At 35.8% G+C, this 16,626-nt stretch overlaps 1 protein-coding gene across 3 annotated transcripts in view; it reads right to left on the bottom strand.

Annotated features, from left to right (window-relative positions):
• The window catches only part of BBS9 (Bardet-Biedl syndrome 9), a 287,736-nt gene that overhangs the window by 105,014 nt on the left and 166,096 nt on the right, over positions 1-16,626 (bottom strand). For 2 of the 3 annotated variants that reach the window (XM_030943558.1, XM_030943559.1), the window contains one exon: positions 7,243-9,237. In XM_030943558.1, the coding sequence (XP_030799418.1) occupies positions 8,870-9,237 (368 nt within the window). In that variant the 3' untranslated portion in view covers positions 7,243-8,869. Of the gene's footprint in view, positions 1-7,242; positions 9,238-16,626 lie in introns of those variants that run through there. The other variant, XM_030943560.1, reaches the window with a different exon arrangement.

The following is a 16,626-nucleotide window of genomic DNA, read 5'->3' as shown; positions in this document are numbered from 1 at the left end:
TGAGTGGAACATTTAAAAACTGTGGAAGAGCTCCTAATATTACAGCATACAAATGCAAAATAAGAATTTTAGTGTCCATATTAAGTAACCAGTTTTAAGAATTACAACCAGCATGACCAAAATGTGTACTGCTCCAGCACACCAGAGTGAGAAAAATTTTTATCTACAATAGACTACTGGGATCTGAGGTAGAAGCCTCTTCCAAGGCATATCAACACCAGGATCACAGTATCACCTACCTGTACAAGCATGGCAATCACATTGCCTCTATAGAAAAGCTGTGAGTGGTAGAACCTCGAGGGTGCAGTAGCATTTTGAATATTTCATTTTAATAATTAAGAGAAAAAATATTATGATTCCAACTCCAGAAATATTTCAATACTATTCACAATATCATTTAACTAAGATGATGTGAACTGGCAATACACATCATCCATATTGCCAATAATATCCATTCTGTGACAATTCAAAGCCCTAGCAAAACTCCAAAGTGGCTTATAATGGCACTGATAATTTCCACAAAATGACATGGAAAACCTATTTGCAGTTCTAGTAACATTCTCCAACAAAGAGCATGTGGGAATGTGCTCCCTCTTTTGAGGCGCGTCAGCAGTTCTTTAAATAAGAGTCACTGTTTCCATTCAAATCCCTTATTTTTCAGGGGGTTGCAGAGTCAGCCCTCAGGGAGAGAGAACTGATCCTTGCAGTTTCAGGTGCTTTCATGCAATCATGTATCTCAAAAACAGTCCTTTTTTCCTTTCTCTGAAGAACGTTTAAGGCATTAGCTCATAATATGGATGGCTGCCTCCTGGAACGGTGAGGGGAGAAAGGGGCGCAAGACACTAAAATTATTTCTAAAAGAAGATATTTTGGAAAATAACCTCTAACACCTCCACAATGTCATTTTTTTCCAGCAAACAGTTCCTAAAGATCTAGAGCTAATCTCCATTTAGTGGCCAATGTTGACAAGCTATAAAGTGAGTCTTGGCATTTTGTATAACCTGGAAAAAAAGACATGCAAAACCATTTTAAAGGCTCATCCTGGAATTAACAAATAACTAATACTCATCTGATATATCAAATGATTACAAAAATATCAACTTCAGGGTTCTAAAAAAGGTAGTGAAACAGTTTTTTGATAAAAGTAACCGTAAGTGTAATCTGACTTTTATATAATAAGTAAGTCATACAATTCCAAGTTCCAGAAAAACTCCTCCTTGGAGTACTCGGTGAGTTTTTGGGATTTCCTGAAATTTGCAGTACTAGTTTTCAGCAGTAGAGGAGATCTTAAAGTGGAGTGCTTGGCTCTGTGTCGTGCTATTGAACAGCCCTGATTTAATTACTTCTTTTATACAAAGATGGATGGCAGAAGCCAAAAGTGTCTGTCTGCCAACTGTGTTGTCCAGGCTATGAAAACCTGAGCAGGATTCAATATGCCTGGCAGCATATAAATTCTTCTTGTCTTGGAATTTTGAGCATGCATTCAAATAATATATTGATGAGTGTCTCTGTCCTTTTATTCTCTTTATTTTAATACTAACAGCTCATTAGAAATAAGAACAGCATGAAATGTTTCTAGTTCTCAAAGACTTACATGAACATATAGGAAACATTAATATCTAACACAAATAAATATAAAGAATCAACAGTAGAATGTAAATTTTACAGATACTATTCTATAATGTCAAGAAAGTAGCACAGATATCTGTGGGCTATCTCACAAACCAAAAAAGATCTGACAAAAGAAGTGAAGCCAGGAATAATGCACTAATCCAAAGAATGCATAAAATTCAAAGCTATCCATGTTCTGTACAAAAATTACAATTTTCCAGTTAAACAAAAAATAAGGTACCAAGTTTGGTGTTGCAGAATTGGAGAGCCAGTAATGCATTAGATAGATAAACACATGTGTTGAGAAACAAGTTTTACTGAGTATTCAGTAAAAAGACTTTACCCAAGCTAAAGAAAACAGTAGCCAGCAGGTCAAATCCATGAGAAAAAATACAGAATGCTGGGCATATTTGTAGTGTGCACTTTAAACAGCAGCACTTGATGCAATGGAGGAAATAACTGGTGAGAGGAAACAAAGGCAACACAAAAAGTCTTATAAACACTCATAAGGAAAATGGAGTATTAATCTGCACCAACACATATGAAAAGTAGGCAGCAGCACACAGCAGAGAAGTCTGACTAGTTTCTTTCCTACCCATCTTTACTTGCAGAAGACAAGTGTGTGAATGAATCCTAGTGACAGACAATCATCTACTTCTCTTAAACACATAGTTATGCAGGAAAACTGCCAAGGAAATGTGAAAAATAACATTTAGTCACAAAAAAAAGCTTTTAAACTTTTTTTTTATTCCTTTCACTGTGCTACAGTTCCCCTTTCTTACCCACAAAACCTAATAATAATTCCTAAACATGTGTTTAGATTTTATTTTTAGGTTTGTTTCATATTTAGCATGCCCTCTCTTCTAAACCTATTTTTTATGTGTTTTTTACCTCCATTACCCATCAGGATTTCTCATGTTCAGGTCTCATTAAAAGTAACAAAAGGCTTTTTGATAGATTCCAGAAAGCTTTGGATATGGCCATGAATATGTTCTTTTGCCTTGTATCACTCTTTTCTGCTCCCTAACTGCAGAAAAAGCAATCTTTTGCTAATAATTTTAAGAGTGCCTTTGAATTCTCTCTTCATTAAAAAACAAAACACTTTATACAAACAATTCTTTCCAATAAAGTCACCAAATATGAAGGAAAAGGGTCAGGCTCTCTATACCACGACTTGTTCATTTCCTACCTCTTTTCTGTGATGTCACAGCAAATTCTGAGACAACCCACAAAGCAGAGTGTAAGGCAGTCCACAGTTCTTTGTTACATTGACAGTCATGAAACAAAGCGGAATTAATCAGAGACTTTTTAACCTCTGAATGAAAACGTTTTGTAAAACACTATAACAACTGCTGGTATGGGGCAAACACAGAGACTGATCTCTTTACTCACTGCAGTGGCAATATACATTATAATATAGTACAATCTGCAAATAATACAATGTACATAAGACGTGCTGTGTTCTCATGGGCTATATTACATTTCAGAGGAGAAATATATACAAGCTCCTGCTAAAAGAGAAACTGTACTTCATTTGGTATTGACTTAATGAAGGATTTCTCACATTAATCTCTTAAGCTGTACTGCTCTTTAGAAAAACAGATTGTGGAAAAGAAAATCTCCATAAATCTCTTCAATTCTCTCCAGAAAAATAGGCTTTTTGTAGCCCAGTGATTTTCTTTGCACCTTTTCTTGTGGAAACAATTAGCTTAGCAATTTTAAAGTATTAGGTGGCCCCAGCTGCAGGCTCCTGGTATCTTTCCTATTGCATAGCAATGTCTATACAGAAAGAAACAAGGATCTAGTCTCCTAATACCACAATACATCAGTGGGAAATACCTAAGTGAGCAACTAATGAGGTTAGGTCTGAAGGAGCTTTCACTTACCTGAGGCCATCGCAAGTTTCCGCATTTTTGACAGATTTGCTTCTAATTCAGTATTCTTTGTTAGCCAATGACCAAACATTGTGTTGCAACTCACTTGTCAAGATGCTTGAAACTGAACTCAAACTATCAGCATCACAATTACCCCTTCAGATGAGACCTTTTAATTGGGCCTTTACGATTTTTAAAAAATAAGTCTGTTGTTCTCTACTCATGCCATAAGTGTAGTAACCAAACTTCAGACAGAAGTTCAGGTTCAAAACTGTAGCCATGAAGAGCTGAAAATGCTGTGTTGCAAACTGTACTGATTCATTCAGCTGATTGTTTAGAAAGTTCGCTATGGGCGCGAAATCCCTCTCTAGATAGTAAAGACATTTTTCCAAAATTATTTTTCACTTAACTTAAACGTTACCATTTTATTTAATCTCATGTACAATACAGTTAGTAGTACAATTGATTTCTGTCCTATTATACTGTCTAACCTGGAAACGTGAATTGCTTTGTGCGTTGCAAATACTTTGCTGTAATTGGCAAAAACATCAGTATCCAAATGATTACTAGAGCAGCAAATTACAATAATTACAGTAACAGTAGTAAGGTCATCTGCACTTTACACATGTTGAAAATTTAGGGCAGTTATTAGTCCAATATATAGACAATATGTGTCAGAGAAAATAGAAATCTTTCACAGACCTGTTTCAGAGTTTTTACAGCAAATTTAGCCACCCTTCAAAACAAATTCCAAGATATGCCTTTCCTCATAGGTGTAGGCAAGAAATAATATTAAGAACAGTTCAGCACAAAAATAAAAAGACTCAGTGGAGGGCTGGCAGGAATTCATACCCAAAAGCTCCTTACTACCTAACTCTTTATAGAAAGCCAAGTGTTTAAGAGTACTCCTTTCTAAAATCAAATACATGAAACACTACCACAAAATTTCATCCTATATTACATCACTTTTTGATGAGCTACTTAGAAAATGTAGTTTGCAGTTTCACACAGTTGTTTACTCATAAGAAAAATTAAGCACATAGATAAATATAATATGTCCCTAGACCCTTTAAAGGAAAACAGTTTCAATCTTGTTTATTAAAAAGTTAGTGCAAGTAAACATCTTTGTGGGCTAAAAACATGGGATAGTTCTTAAAATTGTCTAGGCTATTAAAACAGCAATCTTTGATTACAAGGGTGAAGTTGAAAGATATCTTAAATGGCACCTACAACATCTACATGAACACTACCATTCAATGCTAGAGAAAAAGTAACAAAATAAATGAAACACACTAAAGACATGCAGCTGTACAATGTCTGGGCGCAACTTTGGAGGGTGTTTTTAAAATCTGACTCAGAATATCTTGTCTTACTGTACTTTATAGCTCAACCTCACTGTTGTCTATGTATAGATGTCTGTCTATTTAAGCAAAAATAATAAGCCAGATTCAAACTAAAGACAGTTAAAAATCTATCCTAATCATAAATATAAATGCTGACACAGTTTTCGGTCTTAGATGCTTTGAGTATTAAACTATGGAAGTTTATTTACTTTACTAAATATAATCATGGAAGATGAGAACTTTGAAATTTAATCTTTAAGCCATCTAAATATTTGCATGACAGCAACATACAAAGAATATAACTAAAACAGTAGAAGCACAGTAGCAAATCCAAATGCTAAATATTTTGTCTTATAAATAGCTTCTCAGAAATATTTGTGTTTAAACAATAAATGTAAATACTGAACCATACTGCTCTCTCAGGAAGAGACAATTATTCTGAATTCTCATGGCAAAGTCAGGCAAATCTTTCCCTTTAATATTAAAGATTTTTTGTTGTTGTTTAGATAGATCAGTTACAGCATAGGTTTACAGGATGTTAGATGAAAAATTCTGCCAGGAAAATCAAGTCTTACAAGTTGTGAAAATTCCACTATCTGCATGTCATGACACTTGACAAATCTGACTTCAAGTGCTGTAAAAGCCTGAACAAGTAAGGAAATTACAATGTAATCAGCACAATGGTTTCACACAAAAATAACAACAACAACAAAAATCAAGGATACATTTTTCAAGCCAAACATTCTTTTATTCATACTAACTCTTAATCTGCTTTTCCATCAATTTAGAGAAGTTAGTCATGATTTACCAGCATAAAACTCTTTACTCATAAAAAAAAAAGACAACGAGACCCTTTCTGTGTAAAACAATCAGTAGGAATACTTGTTGGGAAAAAAGGTCTTAGGAAGTTCTCTTTCATAGTAAGTAGCATGCAGCACAGGGCATACAAAGAGTTCAAAATACTTAAAGGACTATATATTGATAAATGCATATGTTGTTATTACATCCTAAAGCTCACCACTAGTAGAGTTTAATATTGCTGTTTTAAGGCAGCTTCCCATATTTCTTTGAGATTTCTCTAAAAAGCCCGCAGGTACAAGAACTTCTTTATACCTCTTTGTGACAAACCATATTTTCAGTTAATTCTATCAGAAATATTCTAGCACAAGTGAGAGCTCTGCAAATCTCTTTTAATTGTTACCTTCTAGAACACATGAAAACTTCTTAATAAAGTCAAATCACTCAAGCAGATGCAACTCTGGTTCGCAATTCATAACTTGTAAAGAAGAAAACAGAAGACAGCAGGAAGAGTACATCAAAAAATAAAGTAATTCCACTGTACATACGTAGAGTCTATAATCACTACACTCATTTTTGATTGCAGTAGAGGTCAGCATTGGTGTTATAGCTGGGAGCTCATGGAAAAAGTAAAGACATAACAAGTGAACTTCAAATTACATTGAAACTCTCCACCAGGCTTGTGCAGTCTATATGCAATATATGCTGCTCTGTCCTCCTTCTAATCAAAACAGCAAGAACAAAATTAGCAGGGATTTATCATGCTAACATTATTCCTCCCAATGCAATGCACACAGACTCCATGTCTTGAGGTGGTAAGAAATGGATGAATGCTTTTCCATTCACTGGGACAGAGAATGTTAAGGGGAGTATTTTGTACCTACTCAAAGCAAAAGCCATCTAAAAGAATCTACTCCTACAACTGCAATACCATCAGCTTCCAAATATCATGAATGTGATCCCATTCTTCTATGAAACCACAATATTTTGGATTAGAAAAAAATAAGTAAAAAAAACCAACCCCATGAGAACTATTTCAGCAATTAAAAGAAATCATAAATCAAATAATTCCCCTTCCAAAGAGACTCTGTGATTGGGCTAAAACTGCTCATTCTGTCCTTGCACAGACTTGTAGATGGCTACTAAATGTCATTTTCTGCTCTCCTAAGTAACTATTCCAAGAATAGCCAAAAGTCTCGGTCGCATGCTTAGCAGCTGCCTGGGAAGTCTCAGTATAATACTTTGCATGAGACAATTTGCAAGTCTGTAACAGGATGATGCCCTACAGCACAGTTTCTCACAGAACATTCTTCCAGATCTCAGTCCCTCATTTCCCTCAGTTCTTCACATAGCTCATACAACACATTATCATATACTCACAGAACATCCTGAGTTGGAAGTGACCCACTAGGTCACTAAGGTCATCAAACAACCAACCCACAACTCATCACGAGAATCTATCTTGAACTCCATTAGGAAATGAAGGAAGATATAGCAAGAAAAATTACTTTTACTCTACTTTGTCCTTTTATCTCTCTCATTTACTGCACATAGTTAAATGAAATGCAAACTTAAATAAAAAGATACATAAGACACAGAAAATATTCTTTGAGGGCTCTTTGTAATCACCATGGTCTTGCTGCAGTCTGTGGTGCCTGAGCAAGAACTCAGTCCAAAAATATCATGTACAGAAAAACATTGAAAGGCTGTGATTTCATGCCTACTGTTACCTTCAGGTTTAAGTAGCTCCCTTGGCTCTTGCACTCATAGCAATTAGAATTTCCAGACAGCTCGGTGGCAGATATTCTAGGTGTTCTCTATATTGCAGCAATAGCTGGCAGATGGCAGTCAATTCTTACCATGAATGAATTAAACTCACTCATATAACACATGGCTGTAAACCTGAAGACTTTTAAAAAGCTTTCAAAGTTTTCATTCTGCCTTTTATAGTTACAAAGCAACAACAGCCAGCTATGTGACGTAAGTCTCAATTTATATCATGGGCTAAGACCTACACTAGGATATGCAGGTCCCCATGCTCTTGTTTCTGGAGCTCATGAATACTTTTCTATACTTTTCCACTCACTCTAGTCATTTTGGCAATAAGGTTATTTAAATACAGGAGAACACTATCTACTGAAGAACAAATATGTCCTTGATTAGAAGACTGGAGGCAAAGAGATATAACCTGCCATACATTTGTGAGTTATTAGTCTAACTGCCTAAAGTTGGAATTTTATCAGGATTGTACCCTACATCAGAAAGATGATATACTTTTCCATTACCAGGAGGTTACTTAATATATCCAGATGGCAAAGGTTAAACTATATTTATGTCAACTTTGACAGGTTCTCTTCTAATGACCTGAAGTCCATGAGAACCACAAGTAATTAGCACTCTAGAGAAGTCAGAGCTGTAGGCCTTCAGGGGATTTTTCAGGTTGCTTTGTAAGCAGGTACTAATTTTTAAGTTACACTGTGGCATTATTATACATTGCTGCATTAGATACTCTTCTTTCCTGCCTACTAATAAAAGTTTGCTAATGTAAATTCTACTACTGAAATTAACTATCTATTCCAACTCCTTGCCTGTCTGTGCTACAACTAGCTGGACAAACAAGCAGCTGAATGCTTTTTAAACACACAATTAACTGGGTTTTGCAGATGAATAAGGACTTGTTATTTTTTACTGTTGTTGGGTGCAACCTCTAAGCTGCTTTTCTTAACTTCAACATCCATCCATAATGAAGATTCTGATTTACAAGCAACATTCAAACACACTTTATAATAAATATTATAGGATAAAATCAGTCAAGGAGAGAGGAAAAGAAGTGTGAAGGTACAACTTAGCAAGCAAAATGTGAAATTACTATAGTCAAAACCTGAGAATTTACCAGACACTTTATTAAACTGCAAGGCAGTACTTTACAGAGCTGCTTTTAAAATATGTTAACACTATATCACAGTTCCCGGCAGCAAGAAGTCTTTCCAGAAAATGTGTCATCACTGCATGCAACATATTTTATAGCCAGTATAATTTCATTTTATTATATCCAATAATATTTTTCTGAAATTCTAGGAAGTCTCTCCACAAAAGAGAAGTAATGACCATATTTTAATCAGCTGGCACAAAGTGTAACCACCATACCACAGGGAAAAAAAACCCCTTTGTTACACCAAAATGCCCACAGTTTCATTTTGCCTCTGTGGAAGAGATCATGAATAAAACCTGTGAGAATCTCATTCAAGTACTACACAGCATAAAACCTTTGAACTGTGAAGTTATTTCATTCCAAGTCTGACCTTTACAGCTGAGCCATTCTTGACAGAAGAAGCTGAGTAAGTTCAGAATCCTACACATTGTACTATTGTTGCAAGAAAAGCTAGAAATTATGCCAACAAAGGCTGAAATACATGCCATTTTTTTCATGTGTCCACAAGCATTCTGAAAAGATGAGTTGTACACCTCTAAGTAAAATAACATAATTTTCCTTTTCTTACCAGGCTTGGATTTCTGCTTTGTGGTCTGCCCATGACTGGCAAACACCGCTGTGGAGCCAGGTATAAAGGTCCTTTCCTCTAGATCAGACTCTGGGATTGTAGCACAGCCACCTAGGTGAAAATGGACAACTCTTAATGTGGGGTTTATGCAACAAAACAAATTCACTGGTGCATAATTGAGGAAAAGAGGCAATAAATTAGCTGACAGGAACATATAAAACTAAAATAGTCTTTACTTTCACTTCAAGGAAACATTTGCTAAAGAAACTATTACCATTGTTTAGAAGGCTGATTATGCTTTAATGAATTCTCTTTACTACTTATGTCATCTTGAAAAAAAAGTTTGAATTAATTTAGACCACATAATATGCAAAACTGATTCCATATAAAACATAGAAAATGATGTGATTTTTTATTAAAGATCAGATTACTGGGAGTTATTTTTGTAATAAAGTAATTAAGCGTGAATGAAATTATTTTACAAAACCAACAAACCTTATGAAGATTGTTAGCTTGCCACAGAGAATGACATGCTGATTTTTTTGGATTGGCTATTAAATACAGCATGTTTATTAAAGGAAATGCAGGGACACTTTCAGTGTCCAATAACATGCCCTACTCAAACAATTATAGGATGTATGGTATAACATCTTTGTATCTTTCAACATTGTTTTATGAGCAATTCATTAGACAACAATTACTTACAGCTTTTTCTTCAAATATGTTTAAATGCCTACATTTAAACTATGAAGAGACGTATAATATAGTAGTAATAGTAGTATCAGCTGGAATAGCTTGCAGCGGAATAGGTTGATGTATATTTATTACAGCACAGCTGTGGTCAGGACACTGGAGGATGTGTCACTGTTCCACAGCAAATAGATGGCCTCACAGTAAGCACATTGCCAACAATACAGTACACAGCTGAGCCACATCGTTTTCTCACAGCCCTCCCAGGAACACCACTAGCAAGCAAACAAATCCATGTACTCATCTATTGGGCTCTGAACACACGTTTGTAAGCAGTACATCAACTCCCAACGGCACACACCGACTTTTTACCTTCATGCAAGAGTTGCTCTATTTTGAAAAGACATGTTCTACTCCAGGCCCCATAAAAAGTGCATCAAATTTGCAGCAACACAGGCTATCCTCCCTTTACTAAAGTAAATGAGTAAAATTTAAGAAAAGGTTGCATTTCTAAGTAGGAGAGTTGCATTTTCCCTGGCAGTTTCAGAATCACTGGCAAACCAATACACCATGTCTTGAAGATGTACCACCCTGACTAGCCAAGGTAAAGCATGGCAGCTCCAATGAACCCTGTGAAAACACTCAGTCCTACCAGATGAAGAACTAATACAGCATCTTTGGCTCCTATGGAAGAGTAAAGACACAAGCTGCTTTATCCAAATACACCCTGAGAGAAAGTATGAGTTGCATCATAGGATTTATGTTTGATTTACAGCAAGCAAATTGTTTCAGTAAGAAAGTAAGGTGAGGAGTAAAGGCATCAGACTTGGAACCCATGACAGCTTCAAATATTTATGATACCTGCTATGAAAATGGAAGGGAAAGTTGGAAATTTTTAAAAATTCTCTTCATGTTAAAACACTGTAAAACAGCCGGGTTATGTCTGACATTGCATTAAATATAAATGTACCAACAGCCTAAATTAAAATAAATATCTGTAAACCAGTACTTCTGTTGCCATTTGAAAATTGTGACTAAAATGTAAGCAACAAGACTTGAGGAAATAGAAATCAGTGCTTTACAAGTCAATTTAGATTTTTCACATTCTTATTGTTCAGACAAAATCTACACTCATAAACACTAGTCTGTAAATACAGGATACAAAATTAAGGTTTCCTGCCCCAAAGAACTATTAAGAATGGCATCATATATTTTAATATTATAACATTTTGTAACAGCATGAGTGAAAACTTACCAAGTCAATTAGTATCTGTTGAATTTCTGTATGGAAATAGAGACATTTTCTAACATTCATTCTTAAACCCAAAATTCAGTAACTTACATAGCCTTGAGGACTGATGGCCTTTGGTGCCAAAATATTTCAATAGTTTTCAATCATGACAGTGACTGAATAAGAGTTATAAGAGTTGGAAAAGGTCTATTTGCCCTTAGCTGCAAAACACTACTCGTTAAAAAAGAAGTAGGAAGTCATGATTTTGATTTTAATGTGCAAAATTAATTGAGATTCACTTGTCATGATACCATCAGAAGTTACTACAATTAAAAGTAAAATTAACTTCTCCCATAAAATTATTTTACTGAGAATATCAACAACTAAAATGCTACCAGTGACATACTGTTTTACATAAAAAAGAGAATTTAGACAGAATCCACAGAGCAGTACTACCAGCATCAATATTAGGAGTAGAAATTACATGTTACTTCTGCAAGGATGCCAATAACTGTTTCCTGTGAACTATTCCTGTGAGTATTTTTTAAATACTGTTGTTTCATACAAGCATTCCATGTGCTACAAGCACTGTTCTCAATGGGGCAGGATTTCACTAGGATTTTTGTGACAGTATTTAAATAAGTAACCAGAAAATAAAGCAATATAATAGTTATTCTTTTACCTTTTTTGAGGCAATGAGGATTACAGGATCATTTCTACCTTGCTCTTCTAATACCAGTACTACATACTAAATAAAGGAGCTATTCAAATTTGCTAAACGTGTCCCTTAACTTGCTTAGATGCATAGGGCTGGGTTGCACGATTGCACCCTCTTCTACACACAGCCTGCTTCGATACAAGTGGTGCCCACTTCTTCCAATGAAACTAACAGGAAATTCCACTTTCTTACTCCAAGATACAGCACAGATACACATCCTCAAGATAACAATTGACACCCTTGACAACATGCTATGATTTCCCACAGGAAGGAAGGTGTGGAGACCACACTATGACTACTGTCACACTGAAAGAAGGGAAACATTTAAAGCAAATTTCAAAATTTCACTAGACTGAAAAAGAAACTGGATAAGGCACGAGTACACACTACTCAATAATATAATATTTAAACCACGGTAGACCAGGATTCTGTGATTCAAAAACATTTTACAACTCAGAAAGACAGATATATTGGAAAAAAAAAGAGAGAAAAAGACCTTTTATGCTAGGACTACAAGCTTTTCATTTCATACTTCAAAAGTTCGACTCATGGTCTATATTCTGACTTCTCTGATCAGAACTTCTTTAAGTTAAAAGAACACTTTGATTTCCTTTTTATATCCCTAAATACATTTCAATAAGTATTTGCTGAATATCTGTTTTAGCAGGCATTTTCAGTTTTTATGCACATTGAATCCTAAAAGAAATCACAGCAACAAAATAATTCACATTTATTCACAATTAACTGAATGGTACAGATATGAAAAGTGAAATACTTAAGGAAAAAAGGGGAAAAGAGGAGGAATAGTAGTACATAAATCTACACACTGGAAATTATCCAAGCTGAGAAGTCCTCCAGATGTCAGTCTGTAAACAGAGCTTCATAAAATTAATTTTCCCATTAATTGTTGGCAGGAATAACATCTAGAATATGTTATTACATCTGACCCACTCTTTCCCCCTTTTCCATGTAGCTGAATTCTTGTCTGGCATCACAGATCTTTTATCAGTTGTGATAAATCCAAGAAAGCAAGCTTTTGTCAACAAAACTGCTTGATAGGGTACAACACGCATAAAATTACACTCAAGCTAATTGTGAACTTTGTTCACCAAAGGAAATGAGGCTTCTCTTGCTTATTTTCACTACATCTGTTTTTGTAACACTTGGTTCTTAAGCTGGAAAAAGATACCTACACCCAAAGGAAATATAAACATATAACGCATATTGAACAAAAATTAAGTCTTGACAGTTTTCCTACAGATTCCTATCACCATGTTTTCATGCATTTTAATATGACTTTAAAAGTTGAAAAACAGGAAAACAAAAGTGGTATACATCAGAAAAAATGAAAAGGCACTTTGAGGTAAAGATTGAGTTTCTTTTTTCTCTTCCACTCAATCACAGCCTAAACTAAGCATAAGTTTCCATTTTCCCCATGAAATTAATTCTTACAAGAGTCCACAGAAAGAAGAAAAAACAGCTTTCTGAGCAGTCTTTGGCAGCAAGATAGTCAAAATGTGAGCAGTAAGCTCTGTAAATAGCAGGTTTTGCATCCATATGCATGCCATTATAAAATGGAGACAATCTAAACAGTAAAATTACTTCGTAGAGATTTCAAAAAGCTATACCCAAAACCATGCTCACTTGAGTTTTCTGTTCTGTTGACAATTTCAGGAAAGTGTACACCAAAAATGCAGTCTAATGCTTTAGAGGTTATTTTCTCTTAAAGAGTTTATCAATTAATTGTACTGATTCTGCTAGTTGCATTTATTCAAGTCCTCTAAATTTTATTAGGATCTTCCCATCAGAAAGTAGCCTGTCTGTTGAAATAAACACTGCATGCAGGTGGTGAAGATAAGTATGCTATTGCTGCTTTTTAAATGGAAGATCCAACAACACAATCTATAGAAGAAAACAATACATATTTGAGTGTATTATGAGATCCATGAAGCATTTATTCACATACCAGCCCTGGCTTAGAGGCTATCATTTGAATAGACACATTCCAGGAATGCAAACACATTTCCATTGCAGAGTTTGAGGAAAAAGAGGGAGAAGAATTATGAGGAAGGGGAAAAAATAAGGGAGAGAAATAGGGAGGGAGAAAGAGGGAGTTTGGGGTCTAAGACAGAAGGGAAGGCAGGGAGGAAGGGGAAGGGAAGGCAGAGAAAAAGGTGTGTGTGTTTGTTTGTTCCTCCTAAATAGGTGCCTGGTAACAAACAGTGGTGCAATTCCCAATAGCAAACAGTCCAGGTTTAGTTTGGATATTCATTTGCAGAATGTAGAGCCACTAAATAATCAGTTACAGATTTCAGAACTTATCACTTAAGTCTAACAGTGGCTACAGTCCTGCAGTCTTACAATACCATTGTTTCTGTGTACTTTGAAACAACCAAATTCAACAAAATGATGGAAAAATACTTCTGTACTACATTCCAGTAGAACAACAAATTAGGGGAAAAAAGTTATACCAACAGAATACGTAGTCCAAGGTTATAAAAAATCACCAAAACATATTTTCAATGGAAGCACACAGAGACATACTAAACTGTTGTTCTGATTTACTCATGTTTTACTGAAATGCTTAACAAAACCTCCAGTTCTTAAATTCCATCGTTTTTTTCCTATAATGAGTTGTCACTAGTTGCACAGAGAGCTATGCAAAAATAATTCACACCAATTGGGTGGCTTCTGTTTGAGCTTGTAGCCCATTCAAATATTTTGAACATGCCTGAGTTCATAAAACCTTGACTTACAAAGTTCAGGGTACTTTGGCAGCAGAAGCTCTTTATGGGAGCAACTGTGGTGTTTAAACTGTCAAATAGTCTTGGCCATTCTTCCAGGATGAGGTTCAGTGCATGTGGTATGCAAGTCATAGGAATGGCATTGGGAAACACATTGCTAAGAGCAGATCCAACAGCTGTTTTCATTAAAGACACATTATTGGACGTTTGGCCAAGAACACAAGATCAACATTCAGTAGTACCCTTACTAACTCGGGACTGAGAATGCAGGAACAGTGAACTGAATAAATGCCACCCAATATCTACCAAAGGCACTTGTTACACACTGAGAACAAAGGACAAATAATGACAGTTGTGCTTTGGCTACAAAAGTGCATTGTTCCATCCACCCACCTATTCACCTGATGAACACAGACTGGCTGAAAAACACGATTCTGTGTTCTGATATATCTTGGGAGAGGCAGCTTACTGAATTTTGTAGTGCTTGAAGGGTTTCCATCTGCTTTTACATAACAGAATAGAAAAATCAGCTTACAAAGGGATTTTTCAAGGGGATTATCAACTCTTGACAAATAACACAACAATAAAAATCACTATTTCTCCAGAGCACACTGCCTCACAAAACACCTGGTGGTGTTACTTAGGTTACAAGATGTGACTAGGGGTGTGTATTGTATTGCCTCTATCTGTTAGAGGTGGGACAGTTATCTTCTAAATTGGGCAGTTTTCTTTATCTCTTCCACAACCAATCCTCCCTTCAGGGAGATATCTTCTGTTAATGGGCGGGCCATGGAGCATCACTGCATGACTGATAAAATTACACCATCCCATTGTGAGATGCTTCACCCAGAGGGAGGAGCCAAGCATTCCTACCCAGATATAATCTGAGATTTGGAACACCACAGCAGCCTTTCCCCACTGAATTCTCAGAGGAGCAGCTGTCTTCTCCACTGGATTCCCAGAGGAAAACCAGGCCCATCTACATCACCACTGAACCTTCAGAGGAAAATTACACCCTTCTGCAGGATCACTGCTTCAACAGAACCACATCTGTCACTCCAGGGGGACTGCAGCCACCATTTAATGGGACTGCTACCCACGCCCTGACCAACAGGGTGTCAAGGTTGTATTCTGACCCTGTTAGTGGTTGTCAGTTTGGGGGTTTTTTTGTACTATTACACTTGTATTTTAATTTTCCTAGTAAAGAACTGTTATTCTTATTCCCATATCTTTGCCTGAGAGCCCCTTAATTTCAAATTTGTAATCATTCAGAGGGAGGGGGTTTGCATTTTTCATTTCAAGGGAGGCTCCTGCCTTCCCTATCAGACACCTTTCTTTTCAAGCCAAGACAATAACTGAACATGGTTTTCTTTCAGAATGCTTAAATACAGCAGTAGCAGAAGATACAGAATATACTGTCATCAATCTATTCTCAGGACAACATTCTCCATTCAGTAACAAACTAATTTCATGCTACCCTTTTGGGGAGCAAGAAGAATAATCAAGGCTTTTGTTTTGGTTTATACAGATAAACTCATTTTGGACGCATAAATATACGTATTTATGTATTTGGATATATGCACATATGAAATACATAAAGAACTTTATACAAAATATTTTTAGCAAGACTTTTTTTAACCTGTAGAGCCTGCATTGCATTGCTTTGGTAATACACAGTTGTAAGGAGGCTGCTAGACCTTTAGACTTTTATATTAACTTACATTAAAAACTTAAGTAGGTAATGCTCCCTTTGATAAACACTTTCCTTATTATTTTTGCTAAAAGCATATTTAAAAGAATTTCCAATGCCACTTCTGGTTTCTATCTGCCAATACAATAGAGAGCGCCTCAAAGACAGTGTCTGGAGCAGCTGGGATCTCTGGAGCATGCTTGACAAAAAAAACTTTCACAACATTGTCTTTATGTAGTCTCTAACCTTTCTTCAGCATACAGTGAAAGTAAACAGACTAAAACTGACTTTTATAGCCTTGATAACAAACCCTCCTGGCATCCATCATTCTGAAAATTCAGAGAAATATTTTGCTCCTATTCCCATTTAAAACACTTCTATTTCCTGGAGCACATATGTGAAATTTTCTTCCAGTTGAAGACTCAAT

This window comes from Camarhynchus parvulus, chromosome 2 (assembly GCF_901933205.1).
Source record: "Camarhynchus parvulus chromosome 2, STF_HiC, whole genome shotgun sequence".
Classification (NCBI taxonomy): domain Eukaryota; kingdom Metazoa; phylum Chordata; class Aves; order Passeriformes; family Thraupidae; genus Camarhynchus; species Camarhynchus parvulus.
The sequence above is the reverse complement of the archived record's forward strand: the minus strand, read 5'-3'. Positions and strand labels throughout refer to the sequence as shown.